General features: G+C 42.9%; 1 protein-coding gene across 1 annotated transcript in view; it reads right to left on the reverse strand.

Annotated features, from left to right (window-relative positions):
- LOC122924225 (poly [ADP-ribose] polymerase 2-like) overlaps window positions 1-18,143 on the reverse strand; it is a 109,591-nt gene that overhangs the window by 10,391 nt on the left and 81,057 nt on the right. The window contains exons 8-9 of the mRNA XM_044275151.1: window positions 12,093-12,189; window positions 11,789-11,864 (exon numbers count right to left, since the gene is read on the reverse strand). Coding sequence (XP_044131086.1) covers window positions 11,789-11,864; window positions 12,093-12,189 — 173 coding nt within the window. The remainder of the gene's footprint in view (window positions 1-11,788; window positions 11,865-12,092; window positions 12,190-18,143) is intronic.

Below are 18,143 nucleotides of genomic sequence, written 5' to 3' on the forward strand. Positions count from 1 at the left end.
CTTTGGTAGACAGGGAAATTTTGCAGTTCTGACATGTACAAATAAAGGCGGGTTCGCATTAGCGTTAGCAATTCCTACCCGTTTTGTTTCTTTATAAATGACGGAAAAAAAAGTCCTGCCGATAGGATGTATAACGGAACAAAAAATGGAACCATTATTTGTGTCCATAGAAATGTATTAGGACGGAGCAAAACTGAATGCCTCCTAAAGGGTTCCGTTTTGCATTTCGTCCTAAAATCCCTTTATATAATGGAATTTCTAACTCTAATGCGAACCCACCCTAAAACCTAAATTACAAATCAAACTAACCCCCAATTACTAATATATTTTCTGAAAGTAGACACATGGCATATTGTCACGATGCCACTCGGCACTTCATGCACGCAGACATCTTCATGCAATGTTGGGACATAATTACATTTTTCACAAAATTGCATAAAAGATGAAAATATTGGCTAGAAGTGTGATTCTAGTAGTACGTTATATGCACCACATCTCGTAAAAATAAAAGTTCAACATGTGCAGAATTCATACATACCACTTAGGCCTAAATTTACATGCACATAGCTTCATAAAATTACGGGCAATGGAAAGACCAAAAGGGGTTTTCATGTTTAAATGTACATCCTTTAACAATTATTTCTGAAGATAGATGTAATTTTGTAATGTATTTCTTTTACCGTTATTGCTCCTACCGTTTTGTGTTGTAGTCACATGACCATATCGATCAGCTCCTTATTTCCTGGGATGTTATCTCATTGGGAGTATCAAAGCAGCAACAGAAGCAGTAATAGAGGAAATGTAACTAGCTAGGTGAGAGGAGCTATAAACTAGCTGGGTGTTAGGGCCGCTTCACACGAGCGGATGCCGTGCGTGGCATCCGCTCCGTGAAAGAGTGCCAAGACCCGCTGCAGACTACAGAGGCACGGAGCAGTAACATGACTGTTAATGCTCCGTGCCTCTCTGTGACCTCTTTACTTCGAAATCACAGTGACAACTGTGATTTCGAAGTAAAGAGATAACAGAGAGGCACGGAGCATTAACAGTCATGTTACTGCTCCGTGCCTCTGCAGTCTGCAGCGGGTCTTGGCACTCTTTCACGGAGCGGATGCCACGCACGGCATCCGCTCGTGTGAAGCGGCCCTTAGGGGGACCATGCTGGAGCTGTGGCAGAGAAAGGAGAAGTGCATGCATCATGGGTGTGGTTGGATATAGCAACACAAAGTGCTACATACAGGAGACCAAAATGATTGGTTCACATGGTGAAAACGAGTTCAAATTGAAAAGAAAGCATAAGTAAGATGTAGTACATGTGATAAGTAAAGAAGAACGAATTTCTCAAAAAATCGATCCGGCGGTTCGCCAAATTTTGAGAAAAGATTTAGTTCATCTGAATTTATTTGCGGCGAATCGCATAAAAAAACTGCTATTTCCTGGCTGCAGAGAGCCTGTATAGTGATGTAGAACAATGTGCCTTGCTGTAATACGCATAGGGAATCTGCTGTGGTAGTGAAACAATACTGTGAGTCAGTATGACATGCACATGACAGGCATCGCTCTTAGAATCACTGCACACTTCACTTATTTGGGCAGTTACGGGGCAAAAACTGACCAAATAACTCAAGTGTGAACTCAGCCTTACAGGTCAATGTTAGGGCCAAGAAGAAGCGCACTCCTTTTACACCGTCATCGGCTGATTCCACATAGATGTCTACAGAACCTGTTCTATTAAACGCTTATACAAGTAGAGCCCCCCAACAGTGGAGAGGGTGTCAGCAGTAAGTTTGTGTTGATGTCACTGATTATTTTGCCCTTCCTCTGATCCGTCAGAACAATAACCCCCAAAAAACGCATTTTGTCTGTTGAGCATCCGCCTTCACTCGGTCAGCATTTGGTCAGTAATCCATCAGTATTTTGATACTTTGGAGAGAGTTCAGAGAAGAGCTACTAAACTGGTACATGGATTGCAGGATAAAACTTACCAGGAAAGGTTAAAGGACCTTAACATGTATAGATTGTAAGACAGACAAGATAGAGGGGATATGATAGAAACTTTTAAATACATAAAGGAAATCAACACGATAAAAGAGGAAAGACTATTTAAAAGCAGAATTTTTTTTACAAGAGGACATATTTTTAACTTAGAGAGGCAAAGGTTTAAAAGTAATATCGGTAAGTATTACTTTACTGAGAGAGTAGTGGATGCATGGAATAGCCTTCCTGCAGAAGTGGTAGCTGCAAATACAGTGAAGGAGTTTAACCATGCATGGGATAGGCATAAGGCCATCCTTCATATAAGATAGGGCCAGGGGTTATCATCTGCCGACACATTCTATGTTTCTAAAGCAAAAGAAAAAACAGGAGTGGATCCAAAACAGAGATGACACGTGAATGGAATATGTGCATGTCTTCTGTTTTTTGTACCCACTCCTGCTTTTGGCTACCAAATCATAAGCCAATTCTGATGCAAAATAGAGAGACCATGTCATACAGGCCTTACAGCTGCTACATAGACAGGATCTGTTGTGCGTCTCATTTTTCCTTTCGACAGATCAGAAGAAGGGTCAAATAAATGATGATGCCAACCAGGCCAAAAGGCAAAATAGTTGCCCAGTCATGGAGTGGGGAGGGTGGGAACAGCATGAGAAGTCCACAGAGTGGCACAGTGACATAGTGGTGAAGTGGCAGCAGCATGAGGAGACCACAGAGTAGTGATGTTGCAGCAGCATGAGGAGACTACAGAGTGGTGATGTGGCAGCAGCAGCATGAGGAGACCACAAAGTGGTGATTTGGCAGCAGCATGAGGAGACCACAGAGTGGCACAATGACAGAGTGTGGAGGTGGCAGCAGCAGCATGAGGAGACCACAGAGTGGCTCAGAGACCGAATTGTGAGTTGGCAGCAGCATGAGGAGACCACAGAGTGGCAAGGTGACATCATGTGGAGGTGGCAGTAGCATGAGGAGACCACAGAGTGGCACAATGACAGAGTATGGAGGTGGCAGCAGCAGCAAGATGAGGCCACAGACTGGCAATGTGACATAGTGTGGAGGTGGTAACAGCAGCATGAGGAGACCACAGAGTGACCCGGTGACAGAGTGGGGAGGTGGGTGGCAATAACAGCACCTGCTGACGATGGTGGGTGTAAGAAGAAGAACTTGGCAAGCTGCTGCTGATGGAGCTGGTACTGCTCCTACCCCCCTCCACAGCAGCTATGGCAGTGGAATGAGATCGCAAAGGGCCCCCCCAATAAGACCTGCAAGAGGATGGACGATGGCGCAGATCGGCAGCGGCTAACTGACTACATAGGATGTCTCTATAGTAGTTCAGTTTGTCCTGCCTCTCAGTGGGTGTAAAAAGAGGCCCCCATTTTGGACTGGTAGCAAGGGTCCAACAAGGTGGAGAGCCAAAAGACATCCCTCTGCCGAATGGTGACAATTCGGCTGTCACTACCCAAGCACGTCTCCAGTCCCCCGACCATCCAGATTTACCAGCATCTGTTCCAGGATATGAAGCAGTGGAATTACGTTGTTCATCCCATAGTCCTGGCGACTGACAAAGTGGCATCCTCAAAGGGCCTGAGCAAACGGCAGATGTCATGCATGAGGTGCCACTGGCTGGCATCTAAGTTACACAGGAGAGTACTCCTGTCCGCTTGGATCATCAAGAAATTATTTATGGCCTTTCTCTGTTCGTATAGTCGGTCCAACATATGGAGGGTGGAATTCCAACGGGTGGAAACGTTGCATATCAGCCTATGTTGGGGGACGCCATTCTGCTGCTGCAGCTCAAGGAGGGTGTGCTTGGCGGTGTATGAGTGGCTGAAGTGCATGCAAAGTTTCCTGGATATTTTTAGGATGTCTTGCAGATGGGTGGAAGACTTCTGGAACCGCTTGACAACTAGATTTAACACGTGCGCCATGCGGGGCGCATGGCTCAGCCCTCCTTGATGCAGCGCCGACACCATGGTTCCAATTTTGAGTTGTCACGGAGAAAGCCAGGATTCGATTTCTTGATGAAGGACACGGAGTAGTTCCTAACCTGTGTGACTCCGTTCGCCCAGGCAAACGAGGTGTAGAACAGCGTGACATCGCCGTGTCCTGCATATGTGGTATGCTGGGGAGCACTGTGAATTGTCCCTGCAGTGGAGGCTGAGAACACAGTAGTGGATGAGGAGGCAGAGGCGGACATTGTCGCAGGAGCAATGGCGTGAGAACGTGGAGGCGGTAGCGGCGTCATCTGGCCAAGTTGCTGGTTTGGCTGGGCAGGAACCACATTCACCCAGTGGGCTGTAAAGGACATGTATTGTCCCCGACCGTAGTTACAGCTCCACACGTCAGCGCTGCCGTGCACTTTGGCAGACACAGACAGGCTCAAGGACTGGCCCACCTTCTGTTCTACATATTTGTGCAGGGCTGGTACTGCCTTTTTGGCAAAGAAATTACGGCTTGGGACTCTCCACCTCGGCTCCGCACAATACATCAGTTCTCTGAAAGGTGCAGAGTCCACCACTTGGAAAAGGAGGGACTGCAGTACCAGCAACTTGGCCAGGAGCACGTTCAGGTTCTGCGCCATAGGATGACAACACACGTATTGCTGTCTCTTGGCAATCGCTTCGCTGATCGACTGCTGACAAAATGAGTGACGAGGAGTAGAAGGACGGGGAGCAGGGCCATCAGGACCAGTAGATGATGGGAAGGACAGACAGCTCCCTTCGGCGAGGTGGTGGAGCCTCGACTGCCTGAAATCGGGTGTGTGCCACTGGGTGATGCAGAGGTTGCTGCAGCAGGCTGGACCACCACATCGGAGCCACGGTTCTCCCAGGCCACTGATGACACTGCATATGTTGACGCAGGGCCGTGGTGCCAACATTGGCACCCTGGCCACGCTTCACCTTCTGCCCACAGATTCGGCAAAATGGCCATGTTCACCTCCTCCAGAGGCTTAACAAAAAACTACCACACCGCCGAGTAGGTGCTTTTACCCCCAACACTCCACACTGACTGACTGCTATGGCAGCTGCCTCCGTGAACCCTTGCACCACTCCTTTCCAGGGCAGGTAGCCTCCTGAGAAGCGGGTTGTCTACGCCGGGCACGTTTGGCTCCCGACCTCCAACTGCTGCCACCCTGCTGACTCCCGGCCACGCTACCGACTTGCTGGCTCGGCTGCTGTCTCATGCACAAGCTGCCACCCTCTTCTCCGGATTATAATGAAGCCCCTTCGTCACCTGGCTCCCAATTGCGATTTGCTACATCATCATCGAGTACTGTCTGCACATCACTGATGTCCTCCTCAACGGGCTCTGAGCCAGGAGCCTGCCCGCTCGCAACACCAGCTCCCACGCCACTCTCGTCACTACTTGCCAGCCTACTGGAGGAAACGGCAGATGTCTCTTCCAGATCTTGGCTGGCCAGTAGCTGCTGACTGTCCTCTAGTAGCTTGTCCTCGCTGTATAGTGGGGCTGAGCCCACAGCATATAATACTTGTCTGGCTGAGGGAATAGAAAAGGACAGAGGCAGGTTCAGGACAGGTGAGGGCACAGGGCCTGCTCCCGGGCCATGCCAACTAAGGGTTGTGTCTGACGAACCCACCGACTCTTGGCTGGGGGTGTCTGACATCACAGGACCAAGTAGATGACCATTCTACCATTCCAGCGCCGCTGGGTTGCTGGTCAAGACCACTAGATGACACCAGGAGCTCAGGCCTCTCAAAGTGACCCCTACTGCCACGCCCCCTCACTCTGCTGCGACCTGTGCCTGCGCCAGAAAAATTTAGGACTCTACCACTCCCCTGTGCAGGACCTGGCACTTCTCTGTCTGACACACTGTTAGATTAAATAAATAAATAAAAAGGAAATTAATACACCCCAAAAAAGGCTGTAATTTTGTCACTCCACCGCACAAAGGCTAACAAGTGACAATCCTTTTTTCCCACTAATACGCCACAAAAAAAGCTTTAAAACATATAACTGCACCGCTGAACGGCTAATAAGTCATATAAATATTTACTATTACTACGCCCTGTTAATGGCTGTATCACATAGCACTTGCACCCCAACAACAAGCAAGGTTTGCTGGAAATACAGAGGTATCATCTATTGCAAACCTTAAAGCAGCAGTATAATGGCAATTCGAATCCCCAGTCAATGCAGCAAGGTGTAATAGGATTGTTCCTATTACCAAGGCTGTACACTTCCCTATTGGACCCTATTCTTTTGTAGTGTGGAATACTTCCTCCCTATCCTTTCCCTACACTTCTAATGATCTTTCCCTGAACTTCTATGCAGCCAAAAAAAGTTTTAAACTATTTTCTACCACTGTCCCTAGCGCCTGCTAACATCTCTCCCTGCACTAAGCACACTGGAAAATGGTTGAATCCAAGATGGCTGAGGATATTTATAGGGCTGTCACAACACAGGGGCTGGCTGCTGATTGGCTGCATGCATGGCATTGTGGGTGATCCCTCGTTCCCAGAGTTCTTTGCTCCATGTCCTAACACGTACACAGCAGCCATTTTAGGGAAAAATGCGATTCGTTGCCATGAAGCGTAAGGAAATTTTTCCTGAAATTCGGATTGAATTCCACTTCAATTCGCTCATCTCTAGTGATAAGCAGCTATATAAGGATATATGTTAAAAACCATAGTAATTTGAAAAACCCCTTTAAGCTGGAAATTTTAAAAAAATACTGGGATTATACTTATTGACAAATAAGTACACTCCCAAAACCTATATACAGTATTTCCTGAAAGCAAACAACCTGATGATTGCTTTTGCCTTGACCAGCTGTTGACAGCCATGGCCACCTTCATGTAACTTTGTGACAAATAGGAATTATTTTGCAAATATGCATTAAAACAAACAATTGCACCTAAAATCACATCCAAGCAGAAGTTAACGCGCAACAACATACATAGCATATAAGCAGTCATTATAAGCAAAAATAAGATGAGAATTCAAATTTGCAATTGAGGCTGCATCATTTCCCAATACTTGCATGCAAAAGGGGGTTGGTGCATTCCTGCGGTTTGGCGTTTCTTTAATACATGCATTCAATGTAAATATGTGGTATGAATGAACTGCTCATCTTTGTTTTTTTTTACATTTTATTTTTATCTTTTTTATAGTAAGGACTTTACCGAACTACGCTGAGTTCACACTTCAGTTAATTGGTCAGTTATTTCCATCAGTTATTGTGAGCCAACACCCTTAGTGAAGCCTACACAGAAATGATGTATAATGGAAAGATCTGCAGCTGTTCTGTGTTTTTTACCCGCACCTGGTTATGGCTGACAATAACTGATGGAAATAACTGACCAAATAACGGAAGTGTGAACTCAGCGTAGTTCAGTAAAGTCCTTACTATAAAAAATTAAAATAAAACGTAAAAAAACAAACGTGAGCAGTTCATACATACCACATATTTACATTGAATGCATGTATTAAAGAAACGCAAAACCGCAGGAATGCTGGGAAATGATGCAGCATATCATTTTTCATTCCCCTACACAAACTGTTATCCTAATGAACAGTGATCCATTCCTAAACCTAATATAATGCTCTATATAATTAACAAAATTTATTCCTGTAGGTAACAAGTATAAATGACTAAAATTAAACCCCCTCATGGCTTACAGCTACTATAAAAAGGGCAATAGATGACAAAAAATGGCATTTAAAAATATAAATCTGAGGGGTCAGCTGTGACCTTTGAGGTTTACAAAGGGCTCAATAAAATCTGTAAAAAGGAGATCAAATCTGCAAAAATGCTAAACAAACAGCAGGTGGCAAAAGAGAGCAAAACAAATCCCCAGAAAAATCTTTAAAAAGAGGCTCTGTCACCCAGATCAACCCTACTCTACCAGGCATATAGCCTGGTAGGGTTAATGACACTGACAAAATTCCTGCGCACTCAAGGGCAGAACAGCGTGTGCGCACAACATCTTTGCCTTCATTCCCGGCCTGTGAAGATGTCTAGTGCGCACGCGCCGTCATGTCACTGAAGCCGGAAGTGGCGGGGAGTGTGCTCACTAGACGTCTTCACACAGCTAACTGCTATAAGTTGAGATGTATCATGGCTAGCACTGATCTTAGACTGCAGCACAGCATGAGATCCAGCCATCAGTAGCAAGAACATATAAAATACATCCTTGGCTACTGAAGTGGCTATATGAAATAAGTCCTTGGCAGGGAAAGGGTTAAACGTCAATAATGCAGCAGTAGTTTGTTCAGACACTGAATAAGCAAGACGATTTCAGTACCAAAGTCTAAAATGCACAGCTATGGACTATAATATATTTACAAAGTTACAACTTCATGCAGATTGATTCTATTTCCACGACGAGATGGGACTAAACACAGTCCCCGGGTAGCAGGGCTTATGGAAACAGCGGAGCAGGTCAGCATACCTCTGTTTCTGTAGCGCCCACCTGGGGCCTGTGCTTAGTCCTAACTCGCTATGCAATCGGCGAGATGGACAACCGCTTTAACTTTCAAAAGTGGAAGTCATTGAAATCTTAGCCTATTAAAGGGGTTAGCCCACAAACAGTATCTATTATCTATACACAGGCTACATGATAAATGTAAGACCGTGGGGGTCCGACCACTGGGACCGCCAATGATCCAGAAAATGGCAGTCCCTAAGTCCCCCATTCCAATGGACCAGTAGTGCACATTGGTCCAGTGCTCCATTCACTGTCAGAGGCATGACAAACAGCACATTGTCAGGCCCATAGAAGTGAATAGAGAGGTGGACTGACATGCACAATACGCCCCATTCACAACTGTGAATTTGATACCCCAGTTCTCTGGATTTATAGGATATCATGCAACTTCCAAGTCATCAGTCTACACTGTAATACACACTGTATATACAGCTCCAAATCATCTCACATATGGACCTGCTTGTGTGTTATAGAACTTATGGCAGCTCAGTACCTCTGGTAATAAATACATAAACCAATGATGAAGATATAAAAGTTCCTCCAACATCGGAAATGCCAAAAGAAGGGTTAATCACAGAGCAGGATGAGTTGTAAGGATGATGCTACAGGTGACTTCACGTGATCTCCCCATTTATATATACAAAAGATGAGGTTATATATAACTATATGGAGAAAACCATTGGGACATACCTGCTCACCATTGAAATCAGGTATTTTATTCAGTCCCATTACCACAGGTGTATAAAATCCATCCCTTAGCTATGCAGTCTGCCTTCACAGATATTTGTGAAATAATGGGTTGTTGTAAAGATCTCATTGAGCTCAGCGCGGTACTGTCATGGGACGGCACCATTGTAACAAGTCAATTCATGTGAAAGTTTATGCTGTGGTCCAGCAGAATAATAAATAAAAAACTAATGAAACTGGTCTGGACACAAATGGTGGTACCTCTAGAAAAAAGACTGAAAATAATTTGACTATAGGGACATGTTAAAGGGGTATTCCGGTTCCCTGAATTGGGTCTGCTTTGAAAGCATAGTCCAGGTTTTCTAAATGTCCTATACTGTAATAAATGTTTTTGCACTGTTCTATAATATCTACTTACTTCTTAGTCTCCCTCTCCTTGATTACACGACCCGTCTGCTCTCTCCTGCTGCTGCTCGATCATGCTCAGTTTCTCTACTCTGTGAAAGAGCATTCTCTTGCACCTGGTTTCTCTTTACAGCTTGCCTGTGTAGATCTTGCTCAGTGTCCCTAGGTTTTTCTCTATGTGCACCAAACTGCTGCTTCAAACTGCTTTCTATGTCTTGATGCTTGTATGTTTCTGCCTTTTACATAGCTGTGTCTTTCTGAACCTGTTACACTACATTGTCTCCGTATGTTTTTCACTATTTTCCGTATCTCTCTCTGTATGTATTGTTCTGTCTTTCTTACGAACATCACAGCACTCTCCAGACTCTCCAGTGGGGTGCATAATTTAAAAACAGAGTCACTTCAGAGGCTGATATGTATCAGGTTAGTTTAAGTGCACCACATACACACCAACACAACTAGAGTTGAAAAAAATAAATAAGTTACATAACCGGAATGAATGCCCCTTTAAACTAAGGTGTATCCTGTAATTAGAATCAAAGTCTGCCTATTTAAATGGTGAATAGTAGTCACCGTGCCGTTTAGTATCATGGTGAGTACCACACTGAACACGGACCAAGGAAAGCTAAGGAGATAGTTGTTTCAGGAGATTAGAAAGAAAATTAGACGTGAAAAGGTGAAAGGCTATAAGACCATCTTCAAACAGCTGCTGCACATTTTATTCAGATTAGTTTAAGGTCTACGGGACTGTAGCCAACCTCACATAGGAAAATTGATGACAAATTGAAGAGACGGACAGTATGATGGCAAACAAAGAGCCCAGAGCAACTTCTAAAGAGATTAGAGGTGAACTCCAAGGTCATGGTACATCAGTGTCAGATCACACCATCCGTCTCTGTCCTAGCCAAAGTGGACTTAATGGAAGACTGGACTGGAATTTGCCAAAATGCATACTGACAAGCCACAAAGCTGCAGGGAGAATGTCATTTGGACAGATGAGACAAAACTGGACCTTTGGCAAGTCACATTAACTCTATAGATACAAAAATGAAGACTACAAAGAAAGGAACACTGTACCTACTGGAGGAGGCTCGGTTATGTTTTGAGGCTGCTTTGCGCCTTCTGGTACAGGGCGTCGAATCTGTGCGGGGTACAATGAAATCTCAAGACTATCAAGGCATTCTGGGGCGAAATGTACTGCCCAGTGTCTGAAAGCTTGGTCTCAGTCACAGGTCATGGGTCCTCCAACAGGATAATGACACAGAAAACACAGCTAAAAATCTGTGGCTAAAAGCAAAGCACTGGGCTATTCTGAAGTGGCGTTCCATGAGCCCTGATCTAAATCCTAATAAACATCTGTGGAAGGAGCTGAAACATGCAGTCTGGAGACAAATACCTGTGGACAGGTGCAGAAGTCTCATTTAGAGTTCCAGAAATTGCTTGATTGTCTAAAAAGGTTGGGCAACAAAATATTAAGTTAAGGGTACCATAATTTTTGTCCAGGCCACGTTCATTAGTTTGCTTTATAAATTATTCGGTGGAGTTCAAAAGCAATGTCTGATTTTCATTAGCTGATTTTCAGTAATTTTTATTTAATTTAATATTACTTTTGTCAGCTTGAAGCTATTTTAATGACCGTTGTGGGTTTTTCTTTCTTTCTTTCTTTCTTTAACGGAAGGGTACCAACAATTTTGTCCACGTGTGTATATGTTTACTTTTATGTGGTTTTATTTGACTTTGTGAGCTATGCCCCATTAAAAGGGGTATGCATCCTAAAATGTGACGTATTGTCTGTAATGGTTTATGTTTGACTGGACCTGAAGAAGGGAGCGTTACACTCCAGAAATGCTGTCCTAATAAACTGGATTTATGAGAAATTACCTGCAGTGCTATAACTTTGTCAGAGCGATCCTTTCTACCAGCTCATCTTGCTCTTAATTCTGGATATTGAATACTCAACTGAATTACCAGTTTGAGGACCCAGGGATACAAATCAACTACTCTACTACTACATGCTGGTCTAGAGTGTTGTCCATCTATCGCACAACCACCACAGTGAGCGCCAAATGGTCCACCATGCACTCAGTCTATAAGACATACTACACTAGGGATGCCATCTTTGTTTTTTCTTTTATCCAGAAGACTGTTTTAGCTGCTAATGCCAAATTAATACCTATGTAATAAATGCTCCATTTCTTGAGAAAAAAGAGAAGATTGTGCAAGAATACTGCAATAGCCACTGAGAGCAGACTTACTTTTTCTGAAAGACGTCTTTTGCTTTCTGCAGGTCTCCTCCACAGGATACCAGAGAATGCTGTCCAACCTTACCCACTGAAATGGAAATACACCTCCAGTTACTTGGCTTCTCATCAATGAAGTTTTATTTTAGAAGACTGCACTGCACACAACTTGAAGAAAAAGCCTCTCTCTAGCGTATCATTTTAAACTTTTACAGCTCCTGCAGGAATCCCTGCTACCAGACTAAAAATGAGATGTGGTGAAGAGGTAGAAGACTAGATGCGATAAGTAGCTTTGCCACAAGCGTAAAAAATATCTTACCTCTCCCCCAGCGCATCCAAACGGAGAAATTTCTAGCATTGTCATCTTCAAGCAGCTGGATCAGGTAGTACTTATTGTTATTAAACTGCAGGTTTGTCTATGGAAAAATACAAGAGTATTTACAGCAAAAAGGTTACCATGTAAATTAATTTAATTTTTTATTGCTCGATTATATCTAAAATAAAAAACAAGTAACTTAGCAAATAGTCTTAATTGGGTCTTAGTTTTTTTTTTTTTATAACCCTGTGTAGTCAGACCCTACAGTCATACTCCTGTCTATCTTTCCCCCTACTCCAAAGTCTCTCAGAAATAAGAATGGGGGCAGGACAGATGGAATACAGTATGAATGCATGATCTGACTACATAAGGTTTGGTTTTTAAATTTGTAACCATTAAAGGGGTTGTGCAAGAATGGAGGGGGTTGGCAAACCCTCCCATTTTACCAGACCTGTAAAGGGAGGATTAGCTACCCGATGCTGGATTCCCACTCCTCCTCCTCCAGGCCTGTCAACATTCAGTTTGACATTGCCACAGTGAAGCGCTGCCTGGCATCACGTGATCACTTCTCATGACGTAAGCAGAACTGGTCACATTCTTGCACAACTCCTTTAAGTTGCAGACTACAAACTGGGGTTTCTCAAAATACCATTAATAACATTGTACTGAACTTTGTTGCAGTACAGGGGATAACTAGGTGATTGATGGGGGGGTCCACCCGCTGGGAGGCCCACCAATCCTGAGAACGGGGGCACCATGTTCCCATTCTGACAAAGCAGCAGGCCAAGCATGCGTCCTGCTGCTCCATTCATTCTCTATGGGACTACTGGGGAACCCTGTACAGTGGTCAGGCATTTTTGTTCTATTAGGATGGGAATATAGGACCCCCGTTCTTATGGAGGTCCTAACGGTCAGACTCTCACAGATGAGATAGTTGTCACCCAGCCTGTGGCTACGGGATACATTTCATACTTGGCACAACCACATTAGGTGTAGAACGGCTACTCTTTATCAGTAAAGAAAAAAAAAAGTTGGAGCCTTCACACCGTAACCCTTTTGTATAGTACAGAACGTTATATATGGGGTCTGATGACCCAAGTAGTTACTATAATTACTGAAAACAGCTAGGTACAGAAGGAAGAAATGACCCTCATACAGAACATGTAAATTGCACATACTGATTCATTTTTGCTTGCACAAGTCTAGAAAAGGTATAGCCAACATTTCATCAAGATCTGGCTACAAACACAAAGATAAATTCCCAGATGGAAATGCATTATATTGTTTCAACCAAAGAATATTTGTTTAGGGAATAATTAGCCATAGCAAAGTAGGTATCTGTATGTTCTTCACTGTCCCATACAAGAACTTCTTAGCCTCTAGGTATATAAGAAAATCCAGTTTCACATCACATTAGTGCCAATGGACACAGATGTTTTCTGAAATACATTTACATAGACCCTTTTTACTGTATGTTTTCTGATGCTACTCTGTTTCATCTGTTTATGGTTTTATATACACCTCCATTAATCCGTTTTACAAGAGCCATATTTTCCATGGAAAAAACACAATGTAATACCAAAAGGAATCCAGGTTAGCCTTCCCTTCAGGAAAAACAAGAATAAAAAAAATCATTGCTTTCATCCGAGATGATTTTTTCCACACATAAATAATGTCATTCAAAAAGTGTGAATACGTCTCTTATTTCTATCAAAGATTTATGGTATATACCTATCTATATATCTCAGACATTATCTAAATAGTTAATCTTTCCACAGACAACACTCTTTATATAGGCCTACACAATCTGTGTTTTCAGCGTTGTAGCCGGATAAATCCCCAAATTATACCAGGCACACAGTGAGGGTCAGTACCCCAGATTAGAGCTTGCGCTATACTTCATAGTGGCAAGAATCAAAGAAGAAAAGGTATTACACAGGACCAGTAACATCTCCTGACATTTTAGTCAGTACACGCATTCACCATGCAATCATTCTGGAGCATCTTTTCATATAACGATGGTGTGCCATTCTCTATTATTCTTGCTACAAATTATGAATTGCCAACAACCTGCAATAAAGGTCTGCCTGGGTGTTACCAGTCCAGGGTGTGTCCCCCTGCAGTCTGACACTATCCAACCAGTGCTGCCAACTGGCAAGACCCATCTGGACGTTTATTGCAGACTGCTGCCAATTCGTTCTTAAAGGGGTTGTGTCACTTCAGCAAACAGCATTTATCATGTAGAGAAAAGTTAATACAAGCCATTTACTAATGTATAGTTATTATCCATATTGCTTCTTTTGCTGGCTGGATTAATTTTTCCACCACATTATAAACTGCTCATTTCCAAGGGTTACCACCACCCTGCAATCTATAGGAAAAGGCACCGGCCTATGTGCACTCCCGCGTTTTTGGCCACCAGAGAGGCCAGCACGGCCACTGCTGATGGATTGCAGGGTGGTCCTAAACCATGGAAATGAGCTGTGTAATGTGATGGAAAAATGAATCCTGCCAGCAAAGGAGACAATATGTATAATAATACATTACTAAGTGCCTTGTATTAACTTTCTCTACATAATAAATGCTACTTACCGAAGTGAAACAACCCCTTTAACCACTTCCCATCCAGGCCATTTATCCCCTTCCTGACCAAGCCTTTTTTTTTGCAAATCTGACATGTGTCACTTTATGGCAATATTAGATTATCCAGCTCACCTTTGTAAGCATGTAAGCATTATCCCATAAAGATCAGTTCACGGACTGGTGGGATAAGATCCCAGGTATATCCAAGACAATAAACACGTCCAGCTCTTTTCAGTTAAAATCATTTTCTTTGGTTTCTTTATTGAATACGGTACAAAAAATTTGTTTATGCAGCAAGGGAATCCCAGCCTCCTAATGTGGGTCTGCAAGAGATCATCTACACGTTTCGAGCACACCTGCTCTTAATCATGACTCATGATTAAGAGCAAGTGTGCTCGAAACGCGTAGACCACGGGTGTCAAACACAAGGCCCGCGGGCCGAATCCGGCCCGCCAGACCTAGTCATGTGGCCCGCGTAGCCGCCGCCGGCCGCCAGCCTTCACCTTTTATTATCACTTCCTGCAGGCGGCCCCTGCAGGAAATGATAATAAATCGCATAAGGAGCACTGTGTATTACCGGTACTTACAACTACAAGCGCTCGCCGAGAGGAGGGAGGAGGCAGGCTGGGAGGATGGGCGCTGGCAGTGTGAGTCATACGTCACGCGCCTGCGCCGCCCACTTTATGAATGAAGCAGGCGGCATGGGCGCATGACGTATGACTCACGCTGCCAGCGCCTGTCCTCCCGGCCTGCCTCCTCCCTCCTCTCGGCGAGCGATTGTAGTTGTAAGTACCAGTAATACACAGCGCTCCTTATGCGATTATATACATATGGTAACTATTAACTATTAGAGATACGATTATACAGTGAGCGGGGCCAGTGTAGTAGAATAGTCACTGCATGGGCGCCGCTGTCATTATAAAAGCAGATGCCAGCCCCTAGCCCGTGTATTGAGGGTCATTCACTACAGGTACACTTATGGAGGGGATCTGTGGATGACACATAGCATAAGATGCTATATATGTGTCATCCACAGATCCCCCCCCCATAACTGTCATACACAGATCCCCCAAAAGAGCCACCCACAGATCCCCCATAAGTGTCACCCACAGATCCCCCATAAGTGTCACCCACAGATCCCCCATAAGTTCGATACAACCGGCCCTTTGAGGGTGACCAAACTGCTGATGCGGCCCCCGATGAATTTGAGTTTGACACCCCTGGCGTAGACGATCTTTTGCAGACCCACGTTAGGAGGTTGGTATTCCTTTGCTGCACAAACAAATTTTTTGTAATGTATTCAATAAAAGAACCAAAGAAAATTCTTTTAACCGAAAAGAGCTGGACGTGTTTATTGTCTTGGATGTGTCACTTTATGCGGTAATAACTTTGGAACGCTTTTACTTATCCAAGCCATTCAGAGATTGTTTTCTCGTGACACATTGTACTTCATGATAGTCATGTATTTGAGTCAATATATTTCATTTTTATAAAAAAAATCCCCAAATTACCAAAAATTTTGAAAAATTCGCAATTTTCTAAATTTCCATTTCACCGCTTTTGAAACAAAGTGATACCTCAAAATATTTATTACTTAACATTCCCCATATGTCTACTTTAGGTTGGCATAAACATTATTAAAAATTTTTTAGGACGTTACAAGGCTTAGAATTTTAGAAGCAATTCTTACATTTAAGAAAATTTCCAAAACCCACTTTTGTGAGGATTACATAGTGGAACCCCCCCCCCCCCCCCATAAATAACCCCATTGTAGAAACTACACCCCTCAAGTTACTCAAAACAGATTTTACAAACTTTGTTAACCCTTCAGGTGTTCTACAAGAATTAAAAGGAAAATGGAGATTATATTTCTAAATTTCTCTTTTTTGGCAGATTTTCTATTTTAATCCATTTTTTTCTTTAACACATCGAGTGTTAACAGCCAAACAAAACTCAATATTTATTACCCTGATTTTGCGGTTTACAGAAACACCCCACATGTCGTCATAAACCGATGAAAGGGTATGCGGCAGGGCACAGAAAAAAAGGAACGCCATAAGGTTTATGGAAGGCAGATTTTGCTGATCTGGTTTTTAGATCCTGTGTCCCATTTGAAGCCCCCCTGATGCACTCCCGCAAAGTGTGACCCCATTTTGGAAACTAGGGGATAAGGTGCCAGTTTTATTGGTACTATTTTGGGGTACATATGATTTTTAATTGCTCTATATTACGTTTTTTTAAGAGGCAAGGTAACCCAAAAATGGCCGTTTTGGCACCATTTTATATTTTTTTATTTACAACATTCATCTGACAGGGTAGATCATGTGTTATTTTATAGAGTAGGTTGTTACGGACGCAATGATATCAAATGTGTCTACTTTCTTTGTTTCAGTTTTACATAATAAAGCATTTTTGAAAAAAAATATTTTGGTGTCTCCATTTTCTGAACCCAATATTTTATTTTTCTGCAGGTCATGTGACATTTTTATAGAGCAGATCGTTACGAACGTGTATACTTTCTTACTTTATTAAAGTTTTACACAATAATAGCAATTTTTAAACAAAAAAAATTGTTTTAGTGTCTCCATAGTTTGCGAACCAGCTTTTTTTTTATTTTTTTTTTAATGATTGTCTTAGTTAGGGTCTATTTTTTTTTTTTTTAGGGATGAGGTCACTGTTTGTGTGGTACTATTTTGAGTGGCATATGCCTTTTTGATCGCTTGGTGTTGCACTTTGTGATGTTAGGTGACAAAAAAATTTGCTTTTTTGGCTTTTTCTTTTTACGTTGTTCACCTGAGGGGATAGGTCATGTGATATTTTTATAGAGCAGGTTGTTATGGATGCGGCAATACCCAATATGTCTACTTTTTTTTATTTATTTCACTTTAACACAATAGCAGTTTTGAAGTTTTTTTATGTCTCCATGTTCTGAGAGCTATAGTTTTAATTTAAGTGATTTTCTTATGTAGGGACTCATTTTTTGCGGGATGAGGCGACTTTTATTGGTACCATTTTTAGGGACATAAGCCTTTTTGATCACTTGGTGTTGCACTTTTTGTGATATAAGGTGACAAAAATGGCTCTTTTTTTTTAGAGTTTCTTTTTTTATTTTATGTTTATCGGACAGGGTGGATCATGTGATGTATTCATAGAGCCGGCCGTCACGGACGCGACAATACCAAATATGTCTATTTTATAAAAAAAAAAAATTCTACTTAGAACTTTATTTTTTTTATTACTTAATTGGGGAATTTTTTTTAGTTTATTTTTTTTACATGCGAGCGCTGTGTATGCAGCGATCTAGAAGGCAGGGGCACCTAGGAACTGTCCCTGCCTTCTCCCTGGGGTGCCCTGCTGTCACTGACAGCGGGCCCCTGACACAGCAGCTGCATGATTAGTGTGCATCTACAATTTTTGAATGGACGTTTCAGAACGTCCATTCAGAGATAAACAACCACTACCAGACATTTA

This window comes from Bufo gargarizans, unplaced genomic scaffold (genome assembly GCF_014858855.1).
Source record: "Bufo gargarizans isolate SCDJY-AF-19 unplaced genomic scaffold, ASM1485885v1 original_scaffold_917_pilon, whole genome shotgun sequence".
Lineage (NCBI taxonomy): Eukaryota > Metazoa > Chordata > Amphibia > Anura > Bufonidae > Bufo > Bufo gargarizans.